A 21,659-nucleotide genomic window follows, 5' to 3' on the forward strand; every position below is an offset into this window, starting at 1 on the left:
TTTTAAAGAGTACAAATCTGCACTGCTCTCCAGTTTGAAACTTCCAGGCCTCTGCCCACACCACAAAACACCATTTGACCAATTAATTAAATATAACAGCAAATAAAACTAAATATACACATTTTCTAACTGTGGTTTAAAACATTTTTTTTCTTTATTTGCAAGGCTATGCTTTCTTTCCGTGTTCTTTTGAGCGTGATTGGTCAATCTGAACGTCATCCAGAAATCTGGCCAATGACAGTGCGCGCCTTCAGTTTGAATTATACACCCGTTGCCGTTGGAGTTGATCGTGGCTCGCGGGGACGCGATCGCGGCTTCTAATCTTCACGTCGGTCTATTAATGGCATTGCATGGACCATTTAAACCTGTTAAAATCTTATTTTGGACGAATTTTGATTGTGGGATGTCGACTGAGAACGAAAAAACATGAATACGAACAGACTAAGTTTCCAATGGCGGACAGCAGACGGCAGAAGGTAACGTAAATCCCTTTATATTGTTTCTACTGCTCATCAAGATATAACGTTAGTGCATTAAAGTCATATGCTAATCGTGATTAACTTACATATTCTGTGTTTTGTTGTGTTGTAATATTGTTAAGATAGGACTGGGTGTTATGGCGATCTGATGATACTGACTATTGTTAGCGATTTTGCTGTAAACTTTAACATTACCTTTTTATATTGCGGAATGGGAATATAGCGTATATAACGCAGCACTGACTGTACTAAAAGTTTTTGACATTTTGACAAGGAAACATGCATGAATGTAGAATAATGAACGGGACATGCATGTGTTAAAATAAGCCTCTCTCAGACAGCATGCGATCCCGAAATCAATTATTATGTGAGGTATTCACTTGATTTAAACAGTCAGTTATGTCTTAAGTAAAGTCAAACAGTTCAAGTTAACATGGGGAAACCCGGATGCGTGTCATTCTGTGCATCCGTTCTTAAAGGGGCTGCAGCTTTGTCATCATTTTAATAAAACAAAATAATAGAGAAGACCTTCTGCTTCTTTAAGAATTAAGTGATATTAATTAATTGAATATCATACAGTGAAGACTTTTAAAGCAGTATTATTCTGTAGCATTTTAATAAAATATCCATCAAAATAAATATTTTGTGATATCGTTATTGTAAAATAAAATTTCTCATGTATGTATAATGATATGGTCATAATGCCCATCCCTACTGTCAGCTAGTTTTAAGATCAAGCTTGTCATAAAATGTAAAGGAGCTTTGGAATGAGTAATCTGAGATCATGTACTCATTCAGCAGAGAGGACAGGAATCCACCATCCTTGGACTCTGAAGAATTATAGGAAAACCAGGATTTTGGATCTACTGTAAAGTTTTTGTATGGGCCTGGTGAGTATGTTTTGCAAGTCCATGTCCGTAAGTTGATAATTAATATTAATGTTTTATCAAACACATTAATATTCATTTGTGTGTGTGCATGTTTCTTCCCCCCTCATGATCCAGAAGTTTTGGATCCATGATCCTGAAGAACTTTTACAGATGTTGACCCTGAATGTGTAAAAGGTAATCTTAAATATGTTGTCATTATTTTAATGTTCTCTGTTTTTTTCTGTAATGTAGACGCATGCATTTTCTGTGAAGTTGCTTTGAAACAATATCAGGGTTTTTCCTACATTGAGAATTTTTTGCCGGCCGCCAAAACAAATTTTTGTCCCGCCAAAGCCTTATTTGATCAGTTATTGTGATTTATGAGTGATGTAGAACAGATGACCGCTGCACTTGAGTTAACCGAGTGACAGAGAGAACGACCAGTGAGCTCCTACCCCGCTCGCACGCTCTCTGTCTTCAAAATAAGCATTCTTAGCTTTCTAATGTTTCAAATTTTACGTTAATCAAAATCAAAAGGTCGGAAGACCGAATCCATGTTGCACGTGGCGCTATCAGACGTCTTCCTTTAATTACCGCTGGGTGTGAAATGCGCTCAAAAAACATTGACTGATTCTCTGACCAGCTGACACAAAGCATACTTTAAATAAACAGGAAACAAATCCGATCCGGTTATGAAGTGTTTTCTGTGTGTTGACAAATCTTTTGCGATGTTCTAAAGACGGGATTCACACACAACGCGTCTGCTAATGTCCGATTCGCCACCTAATGACTCCTTTGAACTGAATCATTTTAACGACTGGTTAGAACAACTGATCTGTCCAACACTGAACTCACAAATTAGTTTAATCATTAACTCAGAACAACACCTGAAATGAGAATACAGGTGTGCTTACCCAATTTAGCAAGAGTGGATAGTAAGAATTATTTTTAATTATCAACAGTCTTTCAGCTTATTTATGTGGACAATGTGTAGTAAAATAAATAGCCTACAATCATTTAGTTTAGACTGGAGTGAGGTGAACCCAGAACATATTTGTTGTTAGCTAGCTGATTGTATATGGCAGAAAATTAGGCTATTTGTTCATTTTTTTAATACTATTTTTTAATATTGATATGATTACCAAAACAAACAATTATCAGTAAATAGTGTAAAAATGAGGAACAAAAACAAACATCAAGGTGTCAAAATAAGATAAGCAAAAGTTACAAACTTTCTTTGAATTTATTTCAAATTTATTGTCAGTATTGCGCTTGCAGATCAAGTGGGTAGGGTATTTTTTTTTTACCGTGTGTGTGTGTGTGTGTGTGTGTGTGTGTGTGTGTGTGTGTGTGTGTGTGTGTGTGTGTGTGTGTGTGTGTGTGTGTGTGTGTGTGTGTGTGTGTGTGTGTGGATGACCATGTCTGTCAGCCACCACCGAAGACCATTTTTGACCCAGGAAAAACCCTGAATATGTATTGTGAAAAGCGCTATACAAATACATTTTAATTGAATTGTTTTACTTACTTTTATTGGCATTAACTATATATTATTCATGATTTATTTGGCAGGTTGCAAGATGTATTTTATTTTGTGAGACTTTGCTGAGGAAGTATTCTTTGGCTCAGTCTGAAAAGGCCCAGAAAAGAAACACTATGAAGAACATCACACAGAACCGTCAGAGAAAGAGACGGGTAAGTTAAGAAACCGGTTAAGCTTTTTCCCTCCAGAATGTTACTGTACTCCTCTCTGAGTTTTAGTGGTTAATTCACTGTCATGTTTTGCAGTTGCTGGAGACCAGGTCCAGGGTTGCACAAACCAACACAGAACCTGTGGAAGACCGCAACTATAGACCTGATGAAGATGAAGATGATGCTGTTGTTGATGGAAGGCCAGTGTGGATGGTTAGGCTAGCTACTACAAACCAGACTAGACTGACCCACGCTACGCATCACATCACATCACCAGCCCATCACAGCAGTTTGAAAAAAATTTCAAAACTCAAACAACATTGTGTTAGAGTTGGTCACAATTCTTTTATAATTATAATTTTAATATTCAATTGTTCCATTTTATATTTTCTTTATTCCTATGTTTATATACTTATACTTTTATTGGTTCCCATATATAGAACATTTACATATATTTTATATACACTTTTTAATTTATAGATTTCTTTGTCTCGTTTTATATTGTATACTTTGTATGTTTGTTCCTTTTTAGATGTCCATGTTGCTTTTGATCTCCATGTTTTGTATTGTTGTTCCTCTTACGTCGCCTTCCTTTAGAAACATTTTGTTCACTTATCTTTTCCCCCATTCATTTTAATGTATGTTTATAATGCTCTTTGTTCTTTTTATTTGGTTATATTGTTTACTTGGAATATTTATATGTATTTTAATATATTTTATATACACTTTTTTTGTCTTATAAATTTATTGTTCTCATTTTATATTGTTTAATTTGTATATTTATTCTTTTCCTTTTTATGTTCACTGTGTATTTTATTTTTTTTCATCTCTGTCTTTTAAATGCATTTTGTTCATTTTTTTTCCCCCTTTTTGTTTCTTTACCAATTCATTTTAACGTATATTTATGTTCTTTGGACTGTTTATATTTTTACATTTGTTCCTTTACATTTTCATCCCTTTTAAATACATTTAGTTCACTTGTTTTTGTTTCACCATTGTTTTAATGTTCGTTTGTAATGCTGTTAAGAATGTGGTTTTTTTTTTTATACCTTTTTAATAAATATTTCAGACTTTCTCAAATTGTTTTGTGTGTATTTTTCTTTTGGGAGGGAGAGGGGATTATTTTTTATATATATATATTATATATTAATGAGCAAAATCTGCATAGCTGGCCTATAACCAATCAAGTCCCTATGCTACAAAACCTAGCCCACCCTTAGCCTTAGAAGTAACCAATAAAGTCACTTGACTGGGTTTTCAATGCGTCCTGTCATCCAATAGCAGTCTGGGTTTTGGGAGTGGTTTTAAAAAAAACAACCAATCCAGTTTGAGATGAAGGACCAATAGGGGATGGAAGGCAAAGCTGTTTAGAGGTGTGAAAATGTCTCCTGGGAAAAACTTGATGGGATTATTTGCCATGGCAACAAATGGCTGTAGCATGGGAGTATACGGCCACAACATACATCCGATTTGGTACCATTTCGGATGTATACGGACATATACGGATCCATGGAATTTGACCTATCCGGCCAGTATACTCCTGGATTCTTCCGAATTTCAGCAGTGTATACAGGAGTATCCTGGTCCGGATACACCTTTTTTCATGCAGTGCAAAAATGTGTTGCCTACAGTTACAAGTTGGGCTCGACCACAGTTTCGTTGATCGTAGTACAAGTACATTCCCCCAAATTTTGCAGATGGTTTTTATACTAATATATATATATATATATATATATATATATATATATATATATATATATATATATATATATATATATATCTGTATCATATATATATATTACTATATTAAACTATATTAGTTCACAGTGCATTAACTGAAGATGACAACTAATTTCTGATTTTTTAGTACATTCTGAAATTAACACTAAACAAGCACAATAAATGCTGCAGAAAGTGTCTTGTAAACTAATGTACTAAATGAAGCCTCTTTGTACAGTTACTTTTTATAAAACATGCCTTATTTTATCAAAGGTTCTATTTCAGTTAGTGTAGGCTCATTTTGAAAATGTAAGCAGTTACTTAAGACAAGTGCAAACTGGGTGCTTAATGCAAATGTATTCTAAAGTCCTATTCACAAAAGGAATGGATGGTTGGACGGATGGATGGCCATCAATGCAAACTTTCCATGAATTCTGTGCCATCTGGCTGTCGCGATGATCCCTCATGGAATGGTCATAAATGTGCCGGGACTGACGCACCAGCTCGGACAAAGTCGCCTCAAAATCGTACATCTTCGGATGCGGAGGTGCGCGCGGAGTTACAAAAAATGCGCTGCGCACCGCCAGGCGAAATGGGGTCTTGCGGAGCCAACGCGCGAGACCGCCCCCTCCGCGTTGACGTCATTTTTGCCGCGCGCACCCTCGCGCTCTTGCGGCCGCGGCGAGTATAAACAAGGCTTAAGAGTATCCAGCATGCACCTGGATTCATTTAAACTCTAGAAAATGACATCAAAGATGATGTTTTAAACGCTTCAAGCAAGGCACTGAAGATGGTTTAAAATCATAAGGCTGTACCTAGCGCAGGTGTGATGCTGGCAGGGTGGCCTAGCGTGACACCAGCTCTGCAGGCTTTGTCAGTAGAGACTCTCATGTTAATTACAGTCCCACTGTCTAATTACTCATCAGCTGGCAGGAGAACAGCACCGTCTCAAAATAGCAGCAGCTAATCCTTTAATTGAAGAGAGAAAAAATCCAAGCAAAACAATGTAGAGCGGACATGGCTGCGTCTACATGACCATCGCTAATGGAAAACATGTGTCGATGACACGCGTTGTTTCTGGAGTGACATTTCGCCCCTAATTCACGCCATTTCTCTCTTTACATTCAAGATAACCATACGCTCAAGAGCCTGAGAGCAATGTTTTGAGAGGAAGTCTGTAATTAGCGCTTGCTCGATGGGAATCCCAACCTGTTTTTGTAGCAGAATGGTTCGGCGACTCTGGGCATTGGCACGGCGGATAAGAGTGAGAGGTGATATAAAGTCAGAATTGTGTGATATAAAGTCAGAATTGTGTGATATAAAGTCAAAATTGTGTGATATAAAGTCAAATTATGAGATATAAAGTCAGAATTGTGAGATATAAAGTCAGAATTGTGATATAAAGTCAGAATTGCGAGATATAAAGTTAGAATTATGAGATATAAAGTCAGAATTGTGTGATATAAAGTCAGAATTGTGATATAAAGTCAGAACTGCGAGATAAAGTCAGAATTATGAGATATAAAGTCGGAATTGTGTGATATAAAGTCAGAATTGTGTGATATAAAGTCAAAATTGTGAGATATAAAGTCAGAATTATGAGATATAAAGTCAGAATTGTGAGATATAAAGTCTGAATTGTGAGATATAAAGTCAGAATTGTGTGATATAAAGTCAGAAATGTGTGATATAAAGTCAGAACTGCGAGATAAAGTCAGAATTATGAGATATAAAGTCGGAATTGTGTGATATAAAGTCAGAATTGTGTGATATAAAGTCAGAATTGTGTGATATAAAGTCAGAACTGCGAGATAAAGTCAGAATTATGAGATATAAAGTCGGAATTGTGTGATATAAAGTCAGAATTGTGTGATATAAAGTCAGAATTGTGTGATATAAAGTCAGAATTATGAGATATAAAGTCAGAATTGTGTGATATAAAGTCAGAATTGTGTGATATAAAGTCTGAATTGTGAGATATAAAGTCAGAATTGCGAGATTGTGAGATATTGTGAGATATAAAGTCAGAATTGTGTGATATAAAGTCAGAATTGTGAGATAAAGTCAGAATTGTGAGATATAAAGTCAGAATTGTGAGATTGTGAGATATTGTGAGATATAAAGTAAGAATTGTGAGATTTAAAGTCATAATTGTGTGATATTAAGTCATAATTGTGTGATATAAAGTCATAATTGTGTGATATAAAGTCAGAATTGTGAGATATAAAGTAAGAATTGTGAGATTTAAAGTCAGAATTGTGTGATATTAAGTCATAATTGTGTGATATAAAGTCATAATTGTGTGATATAAAGTCATAATTGTGTGATATAAAGTCAGAATTATGAGATATAAAGTCAGAATTGTGTGATATAAAGTCAGAATTGTGTGATATAAAGTCAGAATTGTGTGATATAAAGTCAGAATTGTGAGATATAAAGTCAGAATTGTGTGATATAAAAGTCAGAATTGTGTGATATAAAGTCAGAATTATGAGATATAAAGTCAGAATTATGAGATATAAAGTCAGAATTGCGAGATAAAGTCAGAATTGTGTGATATAAAGTCAGAATTGCGAGATATAAAGTCAGAATTGTGTGATATAAAGGCAGAATTGTGTGATATAAAGTCAGAATTGCGAGATAAAGTCAGAATTATGAGATATAAAGTCAGAATTGTGTGATATAAAGTCAGAATTGTGTGATATAAAGTCAAAATTGTGAGATATAAAGTCAGAATTATGAGATATAAAGTCAGAATTGTGAGATATAAAGTCTGAATTGTGAGATATAAAGTCAGAATTGTGTGATATAAAGTCAGAATTGTGAGATATAAAGTCTGAATTGTGAGATATAAAGTCAGAATTATGAGATATAAAGTCAGAATTGTGAGATATAAAGTCTGAATTGTGAGATATAAAGTCAGAATTGTGTGATATAAAGTCAGAATTGTGAGATATAAAGTCAGAATTGTGTGATATAAAGTCAGAATTGTGTGATATAAAGTCAGAATTATGAGATATACAGTCAGAATTGTGTGATATAAAGTCAGAATTGTGTGATATAAAGTCAGAATTGTGTGATATAAAGTCAGAATTGTGAGATATAAAGTCTGAATTGTGTGATATAAAGTCAGAATTGTTTGATATAAAGTCTGAATTGTGAGATATAAAGTCAGAATTGTGTGATATAAAGTCAGAATTGTGTGATAGTCAGATTTGAACTGTGTGTATAAAGTCAGAATTGTGTGATATAAAGTCAGAATTATGAGATATACAGTCAGAATTGTGTGATATAAAGTCAGAATTGTTTGATATAAAGTCTGAATTGTGAGATATAAAGTCAGAATTGTGTGATATAAAGTCAGAATTGCGAGATAAAGTCAGAATTGTGAGATATAAAGTCAGAATTGTGAGATTGTGAGATATTGTGAGATATAAAGTAAGAATTGTGAGATTTAAAGTCAGAATTGTGTGATATTAAGTCATAATTGTGTGATATAAAGTCATAATTGTGTGATATAAAGTGACATTTCGCCCCTAATTCACGCCATTTCTCTCTTTACATTCAAGATAACCATACGCTCAAGAGCCTGAGAGCAATGTTTTGAGAGGAAGTCTGTAATTAGCGCTTGCTCGATGGGAATCCCAACCTGTTTTTGTAGCAGAATGGTTCGGCGACTCTGGGCATTGGCACGGCGGATAAGAGTGAGAGGTGATATAAAGTCAGAATTGTGTGATATAAAGTCAGAATTGTGTGATATAAAGTCAGAAAATTGTGATATAAAGTCAAAATTGTGTGATATAAAGTCAAATTATGAGATATAAAGTCAGAAATGTGTGAGATAAAGTCAGAATTGTGTGATATAAAGTCATAATTGTGTGATATAAAGTGACATTTCGCCCCTAATTCACGCCATTTCCCTCTTTACATTCAAGATAACCGTACGCTCAAGAGCCTGAGAGCAATGTTTTGAGAGGAAGTCTGTAATTAGCGCTTGCTCGATGGGAATCCCGACCTGTTTTTGTAGCAGAATGGGTCGGCGACTCTGGGCATTGGCACACCGGAGAAGAGTGAGAGGTTGGGGTGGTGTCTCAATCATTGTTTCCATCTACAGACCTGGCACATTCCCTCCTCACCTCCATCAATCAAGCTGACGGTTTCCTGTTGAACCGGCTGACTCAAAACCTGGTTGGCACTCGACTTAAAAACATCGCCTTGTTGTTTTGAACGCTCTGCCCTCTTGTCAGAGATGCTTTAATGAACAAGATGAAGGTAAACATCCTCTCCAGCGCAGCGAAGGAGAAAAGCCTGCGAATCAAGCCCTGATCAAACCGTTTAGCCGAACAGCAGGATGGCGTATGCGGCAGGGTCAGAAATGAACCGCTGTGAATTCAAAGCACCATTGCCTAAATGCAACAGCTGACGCGTTTCCCAAGACCGGTGGATGAGAATGAACATGATCCATAATGAGCAACTTCTATTCAACCATTAGGAGCTTTCAACTATTGACTGTTGACTTTTTCCCAGATCAAAATGCATAATTCATAGAAGTGCTTTGAGTGGATGAGCGTGTATTTATTGCATCACTTGTGCGTTGAACAGGATCTGTTCTTTGTTCTGCCAGGCTCTCCATGGGTTCGGAAATCTGCCATCCATAAGACCCTTCACACTGTCTTTTGTTTTAGGTTACGGTATTCTATAAATCGGAAGTCTTTCCCAGAGAGAGCCAAAATGTGTTGTACAGATGTAGGTATCCCGGCTTGTCACGCTTTAACACAGTCTTCCGATTGAAACCAGCCTTTATCCATAAACACAGCACACTGGAAGTCTTCAGAGCCAGGATCCCATGTCAGCCCCTTCTTCCATCCATCATATATCTGATAAAGACCTTCACGGACATTTGTTTGTCAGATGGAACAAACCCTCATAAATGGACGTACAGTAGAGAATAGTAGCCTATGTATCTCACGGGCTTAGCGGAAGATCTCCTGACTAGAGATTTATCGGCCAATAATCTGTATCGGCCAATTGTTTAAAAACAGCCAATGAGCAGTGCCAGTGGTATCCTGCCAATCAAAAGGGTGTGGAAAAACACTGCATTGACAGATAAACAATAGCTGCATAAAAGTAGTATATATTTTACCCAATGGGCCCTATTTTGACAATCTGAGCACATGGTCTGAAGCTGACGGCTCAGGTGCATTTAGGGCATGTCCGAATACACTTTTGCTAGTTTAACGATGGGAATAACGGTCGGCGTCCAAAAGGGTCGTCCCTCGTCTCTTAATGAGTCATGGGTGTGTTTTGGGCCCTCAGATTCCAGATTTTCAAATATTGTCCTGTCCTAACAAACCATACATCAATATTTATTCAGCTTTCAGATTATTTATAAATCTCAATTTCAAAACATGACTGGTTTTGTGGTGCAATTGAGTTAAATGTATAGAAACATTTCAGTTTTTATTTGGGTCTGAAAGTAAACAGCAGTTTAATATAATACCTTTGTTGTTATTTGCAACCAATATTATTGCACACCAAATGATTGTTCTCATTATTTGAGAGAGATTTCGCCATCGGCCGACATCATTCCGGGTTTCGGCTGAGAAATGTAGTATCGGGTCATCTCCACTCCTGACCCACGACTAATTATCAGGATTGGCAAGCTGGGAGCATTAGAGCCTGAATCTAATGTGAAGCCGCATTAAGATGCATGACAAACGCTGTCTTTTTGACACCTTCTGTGTGGAGAAGAACCTGCTAGAATTGGGGATTTTTAACAAGGAAGAACAAGGCTTGTATGAATAATATAAGTGTCTGCGGTAAATTACATTTGAGAGTGTAAATGTAATAAATAATGAACTGATAACATGCGTTGGAGGACACGAGTTGTTGGACTGCGCTATTAGATCGTGTTGCCTAATGGAAGCGAAATGAAGAATTCCACTCTTTTAATAACGCTTGTTATAATTAAACTCCTCCACAAGTGCTGGGCACGAGAGAGAGAGAGAGAGAGAGAATGAGCGCAGGACGTCTCCAAATTATAAATCATTCATCCTCGGCAGGGTTCCGCCTTTGTTCCCTTGGAAACAGATGTGCGGGGTTCAACTTTGACATCTGATTGGCGGAAAGGGATTCGCAGGGCCACGGCACATGAGGGCTGAAACAGAATACGTTTGATTTGCTGAAATTTCTCCAACCCTTCCTCTAATCAATACCCTTTAGAGAATCCCAAAAACTGTGCTCTCTTCAGCTCGATAAGGCACTGTGGGAGGCCAGTCATTTAGGGTTTCATTAATATCTGAAATGACTAAACAAGTTCAGCAAGCCAAGAGGGCGAACATTTGCAAAGTCTACTTAATTATCCTGAATAAAATATGAAGTGGCAACTGTGAAATGATGTGGAACCGATTGGTTTCGGGTGCTAGATTAAACATTTTCTCTCTCGAGAAGATGATCTTCCAGTCACAAATGCAGATTTGAATACTTCCCATTGGTTCGAAAACCACATGCCAAACATTGACAATTATAGCGTCAGCTGACAAACATGAGAATCCTTCAGTTGAAGTGATGGTCTGTAAAAAGAGTTATTATCGACTGGGACATCCTGGTAGAGTCTTAGAGGAGTTCATTGTGCTCTGTACAAGAGTCCCAGATCAATACCATATTGACAGAGAGCGGTAATCTATAAGCGTAATGAGCCCATCTAAACAAAGAAGAACTTTGAAATATCACGATGATCAAGAGCACTCAGTCATAATCCTCATATTGATCAATCTCCTCATTGTATCCTCAAGGCTTCGCTCTACTAAGCTATGGAATTTATTCCTAAAAATGTGGGGCAGAATTTTCAGCCACAGGGAGAGAACGTCTTTGGGAAATGCATACGTCTTAAAGGGATAGTTCACCCAAAAACAAAAATTTGATGTTTTTCTGCTTACCCCTAAGGCATCCAAGATGTAGGTGTCTTCGTTTCTTCAGTAGAACACAAATGAAGATTTTTAACTCCAACCGTTGCTGTGTGTCACTCATATAATGCTTGTCAATGGGGTCGAATTCTATTAGAGTAAAAATTGATACGACACATTGATGTCTTAAGACACGAAACGATCAGTTTCTGAGAGAAACTCAACGGCATTTATGCAAATATATCACCTCATATCCAGTGATGGGAATAACGGCGTTACAGATAAACGGCGTTACTAACGGAATTATTTTTTTCAGTAACGAGTAATCAAACGAATTACTGTTCCTCCCGTTACAACGCCGTTAGCGTTACTGAGGGGAAAAAATGCGGCGTTAGTCGCGTTACTATAATTGAGCTCACTGAAGCGCTTTTCATCCGAACAGGCTCTCCTGTCAGTCGGACCTGCAACGTCGTGTGTGTGTGTGTGTGTGCGCGCGCGCGCAACAGCCATGCGTGTTGGGGGTGGGTGCGGTGGTGCACATAACTGATGATGATTGGTGGGTGGGAGACAAGGTTGAAGTTGATAGGTTGAGTTCACACCTATTTTTTTCACGGTCTATCTATGGTTCACACACACACACACACACACACACACACACACACACACACACACACACACACACACACACACACACACACACACACACACACACACACACACACACACACACACACACACACACACACACACACACACACACACACACACACACACACACACCAATGACGCACACGCATATGCACATTCAGCGATGGTCCAACGACTTCAAAGGTAGCTTTCGCAAACTGGAAGTATAAGCGCTACTTTTCCCTCGTTGAGGTGATAGGTAAGAATATTTACGTAACATGCAACTTATGCCCAGGAAGAAAGAGTTTCTCCACGCCGGTGGCAAGTGATTCTGAAGCGCCTCACATCATCATATGCCACAAAATTAGTGGCTAAAAACCCAGGTGATAACGTGAGCTCCACTACCAAAGGAAAGTATAGGATAATATTTACACAATATTTACACTATAGTAGGCCTACTGATAATATTTACAATAATGCATTGAATTTGATAGGTGTCTCTCACATTGTCCCACAGCAACATTACAATAGTGTACATTAATGTACAATGTTTTATAATAATAATTTATTCTATTTAGTGTCCAATTCATTCATTTAACATATCTAATATTGGGGGCATCCAAGTTATTTGACATATTTGAACATTTGAAAAAAAAAAAAAAAAGTAACGCAGTAATTACTTTCCCTGGTAATTAGTTACTTTTATAATGATGTAACTCAGTTACTAACTCAGTTACTATTTGTAAGAAGTAACTAGTAACTATAACTAATTACTTTTTTAAAGTAACGTGCCCAACACTGCTCATATCAAAAGAACGCTTGACGATAGATATATACATAGATACCTCATAAGTGCCTGCGTGGATCATGGCGTGGATCGCTCAAATGAGGATCTACGTATACATATCTATGACCCAGCCGGAATTTTGACCTCACTCACAGGAAGTGATGGCAGTCTGGAGAGCTGAAGCGTTCGTCTGATATGAGGTGAAATTAATAGCATAAATACCGTTGGGTTTCTCTCAGAAACCGATCGTTTCGTGTCTTAAGACATCAATGTGTCGTATTTTAATTTGAAGTTGTCTGTCCATGTTTTTTTTACTCTAATAGAATTCGACCCCATTGACAAGCATTATATGAGTCACACACAGCAACGGTTGGAGTTAAAAATCTTCATTTGTGTTCTACTGAAGAAACGAAGACACCTACATCTTGGATAAGCGGAAAAACATAAGACATTTTCGTTTTTGGGTGAACTATCCCTTTAAGAATTAAACATCACAGATCCTCTTCTCTTCTACATTTAGGGACCTTCCCCTAATTCAATTAGTCTCTGGTTGGGTTTTCAGAGACAATGTTTTGGTTGCAATAAAGAAAATCTGCTTAACAGACCTCCCCTTGCAAATATTTGGCCGCGGGTCACGTCTGTTATTAGCCTCCTGAGGAGTCGCTTTGGCCCAAACTTTCCAGTCAGGCAAAGATTATAAAACGAGTCTGGGTTTTTCAGGGTACCCTTGGGGTTTGGGTCACAGAAAAGGCCTGTAATCAACACAATAACGGCTGCCAAGAGTTCTTCACAGATTCGTGCGACTGAAATAGACATGCACAAATAATCAGCTGGCCTTAGAACATGTAAAGGTGCTTTCGCACCGGAGGAACCTTTTCATAGTTCTCAGAATTAGTGGTGGAAGTATACACGGATTTAGGCGTGTTCACACCGCAGGAACTAGGAATGATTTTAGTTCTAGGAACTCCTTTTGGAAGAACTAATTTAGCTCCTAATTCAGAGTAGAGTCTAACCCAGCACAACAGGAAGTATAAGCTGATTGGCCGAACCATTTAAAAAAGCCGTCTACACACACAGATTATAGTCTATATATTTAGGGGTGAGCTAGATGTAACAGACATGGTTAAAACATTTCCACATGACACAATTTAACGCATTACTCTAATCTGACTACTTTTTCCAGTTACGAGTAATCTAACGCGTTACTATTTCCAAACCAGTAATCAGATTAAAGTAATTTATCCAAGTCACTGTGCGTTACTAATTTTGTCCTTTTTCTTAGGAAAAAATATATTTTTGCTTTCTTCTTGAGGGAGAGTATTTATGTTAAGTGAAGTCAAGAAAGATTATCTTTATTCAATTTTTTATTAAAACATGTTTTTTATTTTCAGGAAATATTTTTTAATTTCAACTTAAAATGTCAGGAGATACATTGTTGACGTTACGGTTAAAAATGCACTTCCAACAAAGTGAGTGTTGGCAAAAACGGTTGTCATTTTTATGTTGAGGTGGCAGGGGTGTTGTCGGCAACTGCTGAATGTAAAACTAATAAAGTAACTTGTAATCTAACTTAGTTACTTTTAAAATCAAGTAATCTGTAAAGTAACTAAGTTACTTTTTAAAGGAGTAATCAGCAATCAGTTATCAGATTACTTTTTCAAAGTAACTGTGGCAACACTGCATATCACTAGAGAAAAACTTGAAATTGAAATTTCTTACTTCATTTTTCATGTCTATTTTTTTGTGTTTATTTAAAATTAAATATCTAATATATAATACATAAGATGTGAATAATACACATCTGATAATATTTTTTTATTCTTGTATCTGTTATTTAACAGTTCTTTACAGCAGAAGACACGAGCCGGGGTTAATCCCAGATGAGCAGGCGGGGCATGTTGTCACACTGAGCCCCTATCAGATCTAGGATATTATATTCTATACTTTTATGAATTCTATTGAGAAACCATGAGATAAAGACTGAGAGTCGATATTCAGAAATGATTAATTATTATTATGTTTTGAACTGTGCTGTATATGTGTTTCGCGGTGTGTTTGTTGTCAAACTCAAAAATTATAAAACAAAATGGAAAAAGTTAATAATTGTATTTTATTGACAAAATATTTTAGTTTGCCTTGGATATTTTTTGATTATATCAGATTACATTTTAAGCTGTCCTATGCTCATGTTACAATGTACCCACTTTTGGGGCATGTTGTCACATTTCACTTTCATTCAGGGGGAATTAAGAAAAAGTAAACACTGTATGAATGAAACAAAACCACATAATTATACTAGATGTGTGAAATGAATGTGTGGAAAAACTAAATACTCTAAACCCCAAGTGGATTTACACAAACTGAGAAAGTCAAAAAGTGTACACTCTAAAAAATGCTGGGTTAAAAACAACCCAAGTTGGGTTGAAAATGGACAAACCCAGCAATTGGGTTGTTTTAACCCAACAATTGGGTTGTTTTAAGCAAACATTTAACCCAACTGCTGCGTTAAAACGACCCATTCACTGGGATAAAACAACCCAATTGCTGGGTTAGTCCATTTTCAACCCAACTTGGGTTGTTTTTAACCAAGCATTTTTTAGAGTGTACGAACATGGAAAACAGCGATAGATGGATCTCTCAATCTTTACGCTAAAGAGAAAATCCAACACGACTTTGAGGGGACCAAGTGAAATATGATTATGTATGTATGCTAAGCTAGCGACATTGGACATCAACCACACGGCAAACGCTAATACTTGTCATATACTGTCTACTGTCTATGTATAACAGTTCTATCTAATAACGCATTACACAGATGGTAAACTGCTCAGGCTTTGGCGTTCTCAGCGCTGTCAAAATAAAAGTCACAAGAGTGGCTTACGTCACTTCAGAGCTTCTACTGGTGGTGCGAATGCAACCAGGAAAACGGCCCAAGGGGAACTTTTAGTTCTCAGGGAAACACCCTGGTGGTTAGTTCCTATAACTAACTAGCCGTTGAGAAAGCCCCTTAATTGTCCTCGTGTGTGGCCACATTCCTCAGAACAAGCTATTGTCTCTCGGACATTAAGATCATGTTAGATGCATCTCATAAACAGATTTTGTTGAGGTTTCGAGCATCTGTTGGCTGGAGGGACTCACTGAGGCCGGAGCGAACCAATACATTTGGGTTTTAACATTCCATGGCTGTCGACCAAAGGGCAAAATTCAACAGATGTTGCTGCTGGTCTTCAATAGAGAAGAGTAAGCCAGTGGCAAAAGCACCCGCAAGGCTGCCTGACTCAAACTCTTCTCCTGTAGATCCAGCTTCGATTCTCTGCCAAGGACAAATCCCTCCTCCATTACTCATTCATAATAGACGGCTATCTATATGCATGTGAATCGGGCAGTACCTGAATCCACTCTTTGTTTGAGTCCTCTGCCGGGGTCCAACCATTCTCTGGGTTGTTGAGTCTTGAGCGCTCTGGAGACCAGCTGGGGTTGTACTGGGATGAGGCCATGATTTGGTCAGAATGGATTTCCCCAGTCTCCATACCCAAAGGCTCGGTGCAGTCAAAGTCTGAAGAAAGCACAGGGAGAGAGAGAGAGAGAGAGAGAGGGAGTTGTTAAAATGTCATTTCACGATCTAAATAAAGAACACATCAGATCCTGACCCAAACTAAGGCCTTTCTCTTGGGAATGGGCCACTCAGAGGCAAAGTACCATAGGTTTCAATCTAGCACCAGAATAAAACATACACTTTCCCTCTCACTCCTCACAGGAAAAGCACAATTTAATGGAAGCACAGTGGGAAGTGTACCACATTAAGACGCAAGACCTTTATTCATAAAACATTCAGTTTAAGCTCTTAAGTCCGGCAAGTGAAGTCTTGAGGTTCATAAAAGAAAAGCACATTTCCCAGCGTCAGCATCCGAGCCGGCCCTGTGCTTTTACATGCCAGGAGAGCCGGTTGTATATCACTCCACATGCCATGCCACCCAGGATAAGGGCATTGCTGATTGTTTTGTGAAGTTATGGAGCATGCTGGCCGTGTGTCTGAGACAAGCAAAGTTCATGCTTTGACCCCCGAGGGTCTTTATCCAGTGGAGGATGGGGAAACGCTGAGGCTGAGGTGGGAGACACGCTCATTTATTTACGAGAGGTCACAGACACCAAACAAACACATATTGTAGTTTTAAATGTAAGGAAATACAGGGGGAGCTCATGTTCCCTAATATAACAGAGAAAGGTGCAAGCAGGTCGGATACGCACATACTCAAACCAACACATGTAGCAGATGGAGAACGCATGTGTGTGTTAAATGGACGGTAGTTTTATTTGCTCTCTCACACTGAGCCTATTAGCCCTGTTCTGGAAACATCGAAGGCATTGAATTTATGCTACTTTACCTATACCAAATTGTAAGCATCACATTTATTCTTTGTAAATTAGCCAGCCCGAGAGTGCATCTTGATAAGCTCAATGAAAAAACCAATCCAAGGTGGCGGCTGGGGTCGAGAGAAATGTTAATATACTGTTTATAACTATAACTATACATGCAAATTTAACTCAATGTGGAAAAGTATCATTAATAATATTGTGTTCGAGTCATTTTGACCCGAAGAGGATTTTCCCATACTCGAAAATGCTAGTTAATTTTATTGCATTGGACTAAAATTTACTGACTTTACTCACCCAGAGTCTAACAAATTCACAATTAAAAATAAATTTCCCACATGGTCACACTTGTGGTGTTACCGGCCTACAAAAAATTGCTTATAAATCTCATCACCAAGTATTGGATTCAGTCATTTTGTCAACTTGTTTTCTTTCAATTAAGACAGATTTTTGTATTTATTTTGGGAAATGATTGATCGTAAAATATGTTTAAAAAAATCGCAGTTTATCAAACTCATGTGATTTAATGTTTAACCAGGAAATTTGTTTTGAAATGCTTTTGTTTTGTACAAAATTGCACACACTTGTGGTGTTCACGATCTGGTGGACAGGTTTTGTAAAAAATAAATACAAAAAATAAATGTCTTAACTGAAAGAAAACAAATCAACAAAACTATTGAATCCAATATTTGGTGATAAAATAGCATAACAAGTGATTTATAAGCATTTTTTTTGTAATAAAAGGCTGGTCATTTTTGCCTGGGAACAGCGCAAGGGTGACTTTGTGCAATTTATTACAAAATAAAAGCATTTCAAAATAAATTTCCCAGTTAAACATTAAATCACACTAGTGTGATAAACAGTGCAAAATTTTTTCATACTTTATGTAAAATTGACAAAATTATCCATAAATAACACTTTTTTATCTCAAAAACTGAGGTACGTACGCACAGATAAATGAGGCCTACGATCGATCAGATGCAAAAATAAATACAAAAACCTGTCCTAACTGAAAGAAAACAAGTCGACAAAATTATTGAATCCAATATCTGGTGATAAAACAGCGTAACAAACGATTTATAAGCAATTTTTTTGTAGGCCGGACATTTTTGACTGTGAAACATGCACCACAAGTGTGGCTTTGTGCAATTTTGTACAAAATAAAACCATTTCAAAACTAATTTCCCGGTTAAACATTAAAACACACTAGTGTGATAAAAAGTTAATATTTCATGTTCATATTTGATGTAAAATTTATAAAATTATCCATAAATAACGCTTTTTTCATTCAAAAACTGAGGTCAAATAAATAATGCTTACGTTCCATCAGTTCTAACAATAAATACAAAACCTGTCCTAATTGAAAGAAAACAAGCTGACAAAAAGATTAAATCCAATATCTGGTGACAAAATAGCATAACAAGTGATTTATAAGCATTTTGTTTTTGTAATAAAAGGCTGGTCATTTTTGATGTGTGACTCAATTTTGTACAAAACAAAAGCAATTCAAAAATACATTTCCCAGTTTAAAATTAAATCACACTAGTGTGATAAACAGTGCACATTTTTTCATATTTTATGTAAAATTTACAAAATTATCCATTAATGCTTTTTTCACTCAAAAACTGAGGTACATAAGTGCAGATAAATAAGGCCTATGATCAATCAGATGCAAAAATAAATACAAAACCTGTCCTAATTGAAAGAAAACAATTTGACAAAAAGATTGAATCCAATATTTGGTGATGATGTAGCACAATGAGAGATTTAGAAGCTATTTTTTGACAGCTCAAGGAAGTAGAAGTAAAATACTTAATATATAAACAACAGGCAATTGTATCCATAGAAAAATACACCATAGTAATCACAGATTCTGTCAAAATATGAACTTATTGTAACAACTATGATGTAACAACTAGCCAAACATCAAAAGGGAGTGTTGAGTCTTTTATGTGCTTCATGAATTTCTCTCTTTTACCCTTGAAACTACAGCTCAACTTAATCCTAACATGATTACTCATTCTCAAGTGCTCTGTTTTATCTCTCTATCTCTTCAAGCCATCTATCCTCTATCCACCCTTTCATTCTTTAGAACAATGACTGAAAACAACCAGATCGCTCGTCCGATTACATCTGGCATCCGTCACTGTTTGGTCCCATAAATCTATGACGCTTCTCTGACAAAATCCTTCACATAAAGACTTATTGCCAATGGCCATCTCCTTCCTTCCTGCAAAGCACAATATATACTGGTAAACATGTCGAACTGCGAGAGAAGCTGCCACAGAATGTAAATTTATGGAGCCAATAAATAATTGATAGACTGCGACTGTTGAGCAAAGCCCCTGCTGTGAACACACACTGAATGTGTTCTTGAGCAAGAGCCGGGACGGTATAGATGTAGCTCAAATATAACATGCTACATCGGTTTAGATGTATAAGAAACGGCTTGACAACCTCAAACCGGAATGACCTGCGATTAATTACACTTTAATTATAATGTGTGTTCGTGTTGATTCACAAGCTCTGTGTTAATGTTGAGAAGGGAAGACAGGAGGTGACAAAAAGAGTAAGAAAGAAAAGTGTTTAGGGAGAGATTAACATGCATAGCATGATTGCGGGGGATGGTTGAAATTAAATGTTTAGTCGGAGCGTTTCTCAAATTGGGGTGAAGAGGTGAACCCTCTGGGTGAGCTGGTTTGGGGGAAAATAAGAGTAATCCACCCTCCAAAAAGCAGGGCGGATGGGTCATGACTCTCAACACAATCACTTAATGAAGGAGGGCCACAGCTGAGCGGGACATGGTGATTTAACTTCATGGTGAATGTGCGTACGCCAGGGCCATAACCACCACAGAGAATGAGGCGGACAAATCCCCGACAATACTTAGAAATGGCCCCCCGAATGTTAAATATAACATTTTCAGATTGGCCTAACAGCGCTCGTCAAAATGTATGAGATGGCCAATCAAATCAAAGGAGGCGGAGCTTATTGTTCACACAAGACGAGTGCGAATTCGAATGCGACGCTTTAGTTTTAGCAGTGAAACAGTGTGGTAGCAAAACATTTAATATTTGACAAAATGATCAGCAGTGATGCTGAAATTGCACCGTTTTGAATTGAAAATATGCTATTATTTACATGACATTCATAACTGAATGTGATTAGACATATTAGACAACGCTAATGGTGATTTAAATTGATTGGGCTTACGTCATAAACTATAGACCTCTCTTTAACCCCTAGGAGCCTGAGCTGTTTTGGGGCCCTTTAGAAGTTTTGACATGCTCTGACATTTGTGTTTTTTTCAGTTGCTTATAAACATATTAATGGCAAAAGTGTAATTACACTGTATTGAGCACAAACTGGGCTACCATAATATATGAGCAACATGCTTGTATTTTTGAGAGAAAAATGTTTATGCACGGTTTTTGAGAAAACAAAATAAATGTTTTAAAATTAAGCATCAATCGCACAATAGATATGTGTCCACAAGACTTTTGACTAATGGGTGTATTTGCCTAGAGTTTTTGCTTTAAACTGATGTGAGAATCATTGAGAGGGTTAAAGGCCATTTAATCCTTTAATTACTAAATTTCTTTTAAAAAAAAAGACCAAAAAACCCCAAATGTTCAAGTCATGGGTACGGCCTTGGCATTTGGGTTAATACTCCAGCCAACATAACTTTGGCTAATGTTATATAAAGAAATTAAGAACACAAATTCTCAAAATAAAGTTCTCATGTTGTTCAAATGTCCTTTAACCTAGTTTTTGTCTAGAATCAGATTTTTCAGGTTTTGCCAACTTAATTTTTGCTAAAAGATACATTTTAATCATGGTTAAGAAAACTGTTTGTAAAAACAATGTTTTTATTAATATTTTGTCATTTCAAGAGCAATGCTAATGGTGAAATATAAAAATGCTAATGGCAAAAAATATATTACTTGCAAATAGTTTAAATTGATAAGGCCTACTTCATATAGACCTGGAAATTGTACTGTTATTATTTCTTTTTCTTTGTTTAATCCGTTAATTATTAAATTCTTTTGTTCGGATTTGGCGTTTTGGGTTTATACTCCAGCCAACAGGAAATGTTTCAATAACTTTGGCTGATGTTATATAAAGACATTAAGAACAAACATTTTCAAAATAAAGTTCTCATGTTGTTCAAATGTCCTTTAACCTAGTTTTTGTCTAGAATCAGATTTTT

The 21,659-nt window shown here is 36.8% G+C and overlaps 1 protein-coding gene across 3 annotated transcripts in view; it reads right to left on the reverse strand.

Moving 5' to 3' along the window:
* The window catches only part of nrp1a (neuropilin 1a), a 113,173-nt gene that overhangs the window by 41,252 nt on the left and 50,262 nt on the right, over nucleotides 1-21,659 (reverse strand). For all 3 annotated transcript variants that reach the window (XM_079805948.1, XM_079805946.1, XM_079805947.1), the window contains one exon: nucleotides 16,465-16,631. In XM_079805948.1, the coding sequence (XP_079662074.1) occupies nucleotides 16,465-16,631 (167 nt within the window). The remainder of the gene's footprint in view (nucleotides 1-16,464; nucleotides 16,632-21,659) is intronic.

The sequence above is a fragment of the Gobio gobio genome, assembly GCF_949357685.1.
Source record: "Gobio gobio genome assembly, chromosome: 23".
NCBI lineage: Eukaryota > Metazoa > Chordata > Actinopteri > Cypriniformes > Gobionidae > Gobio > Gobio gobio.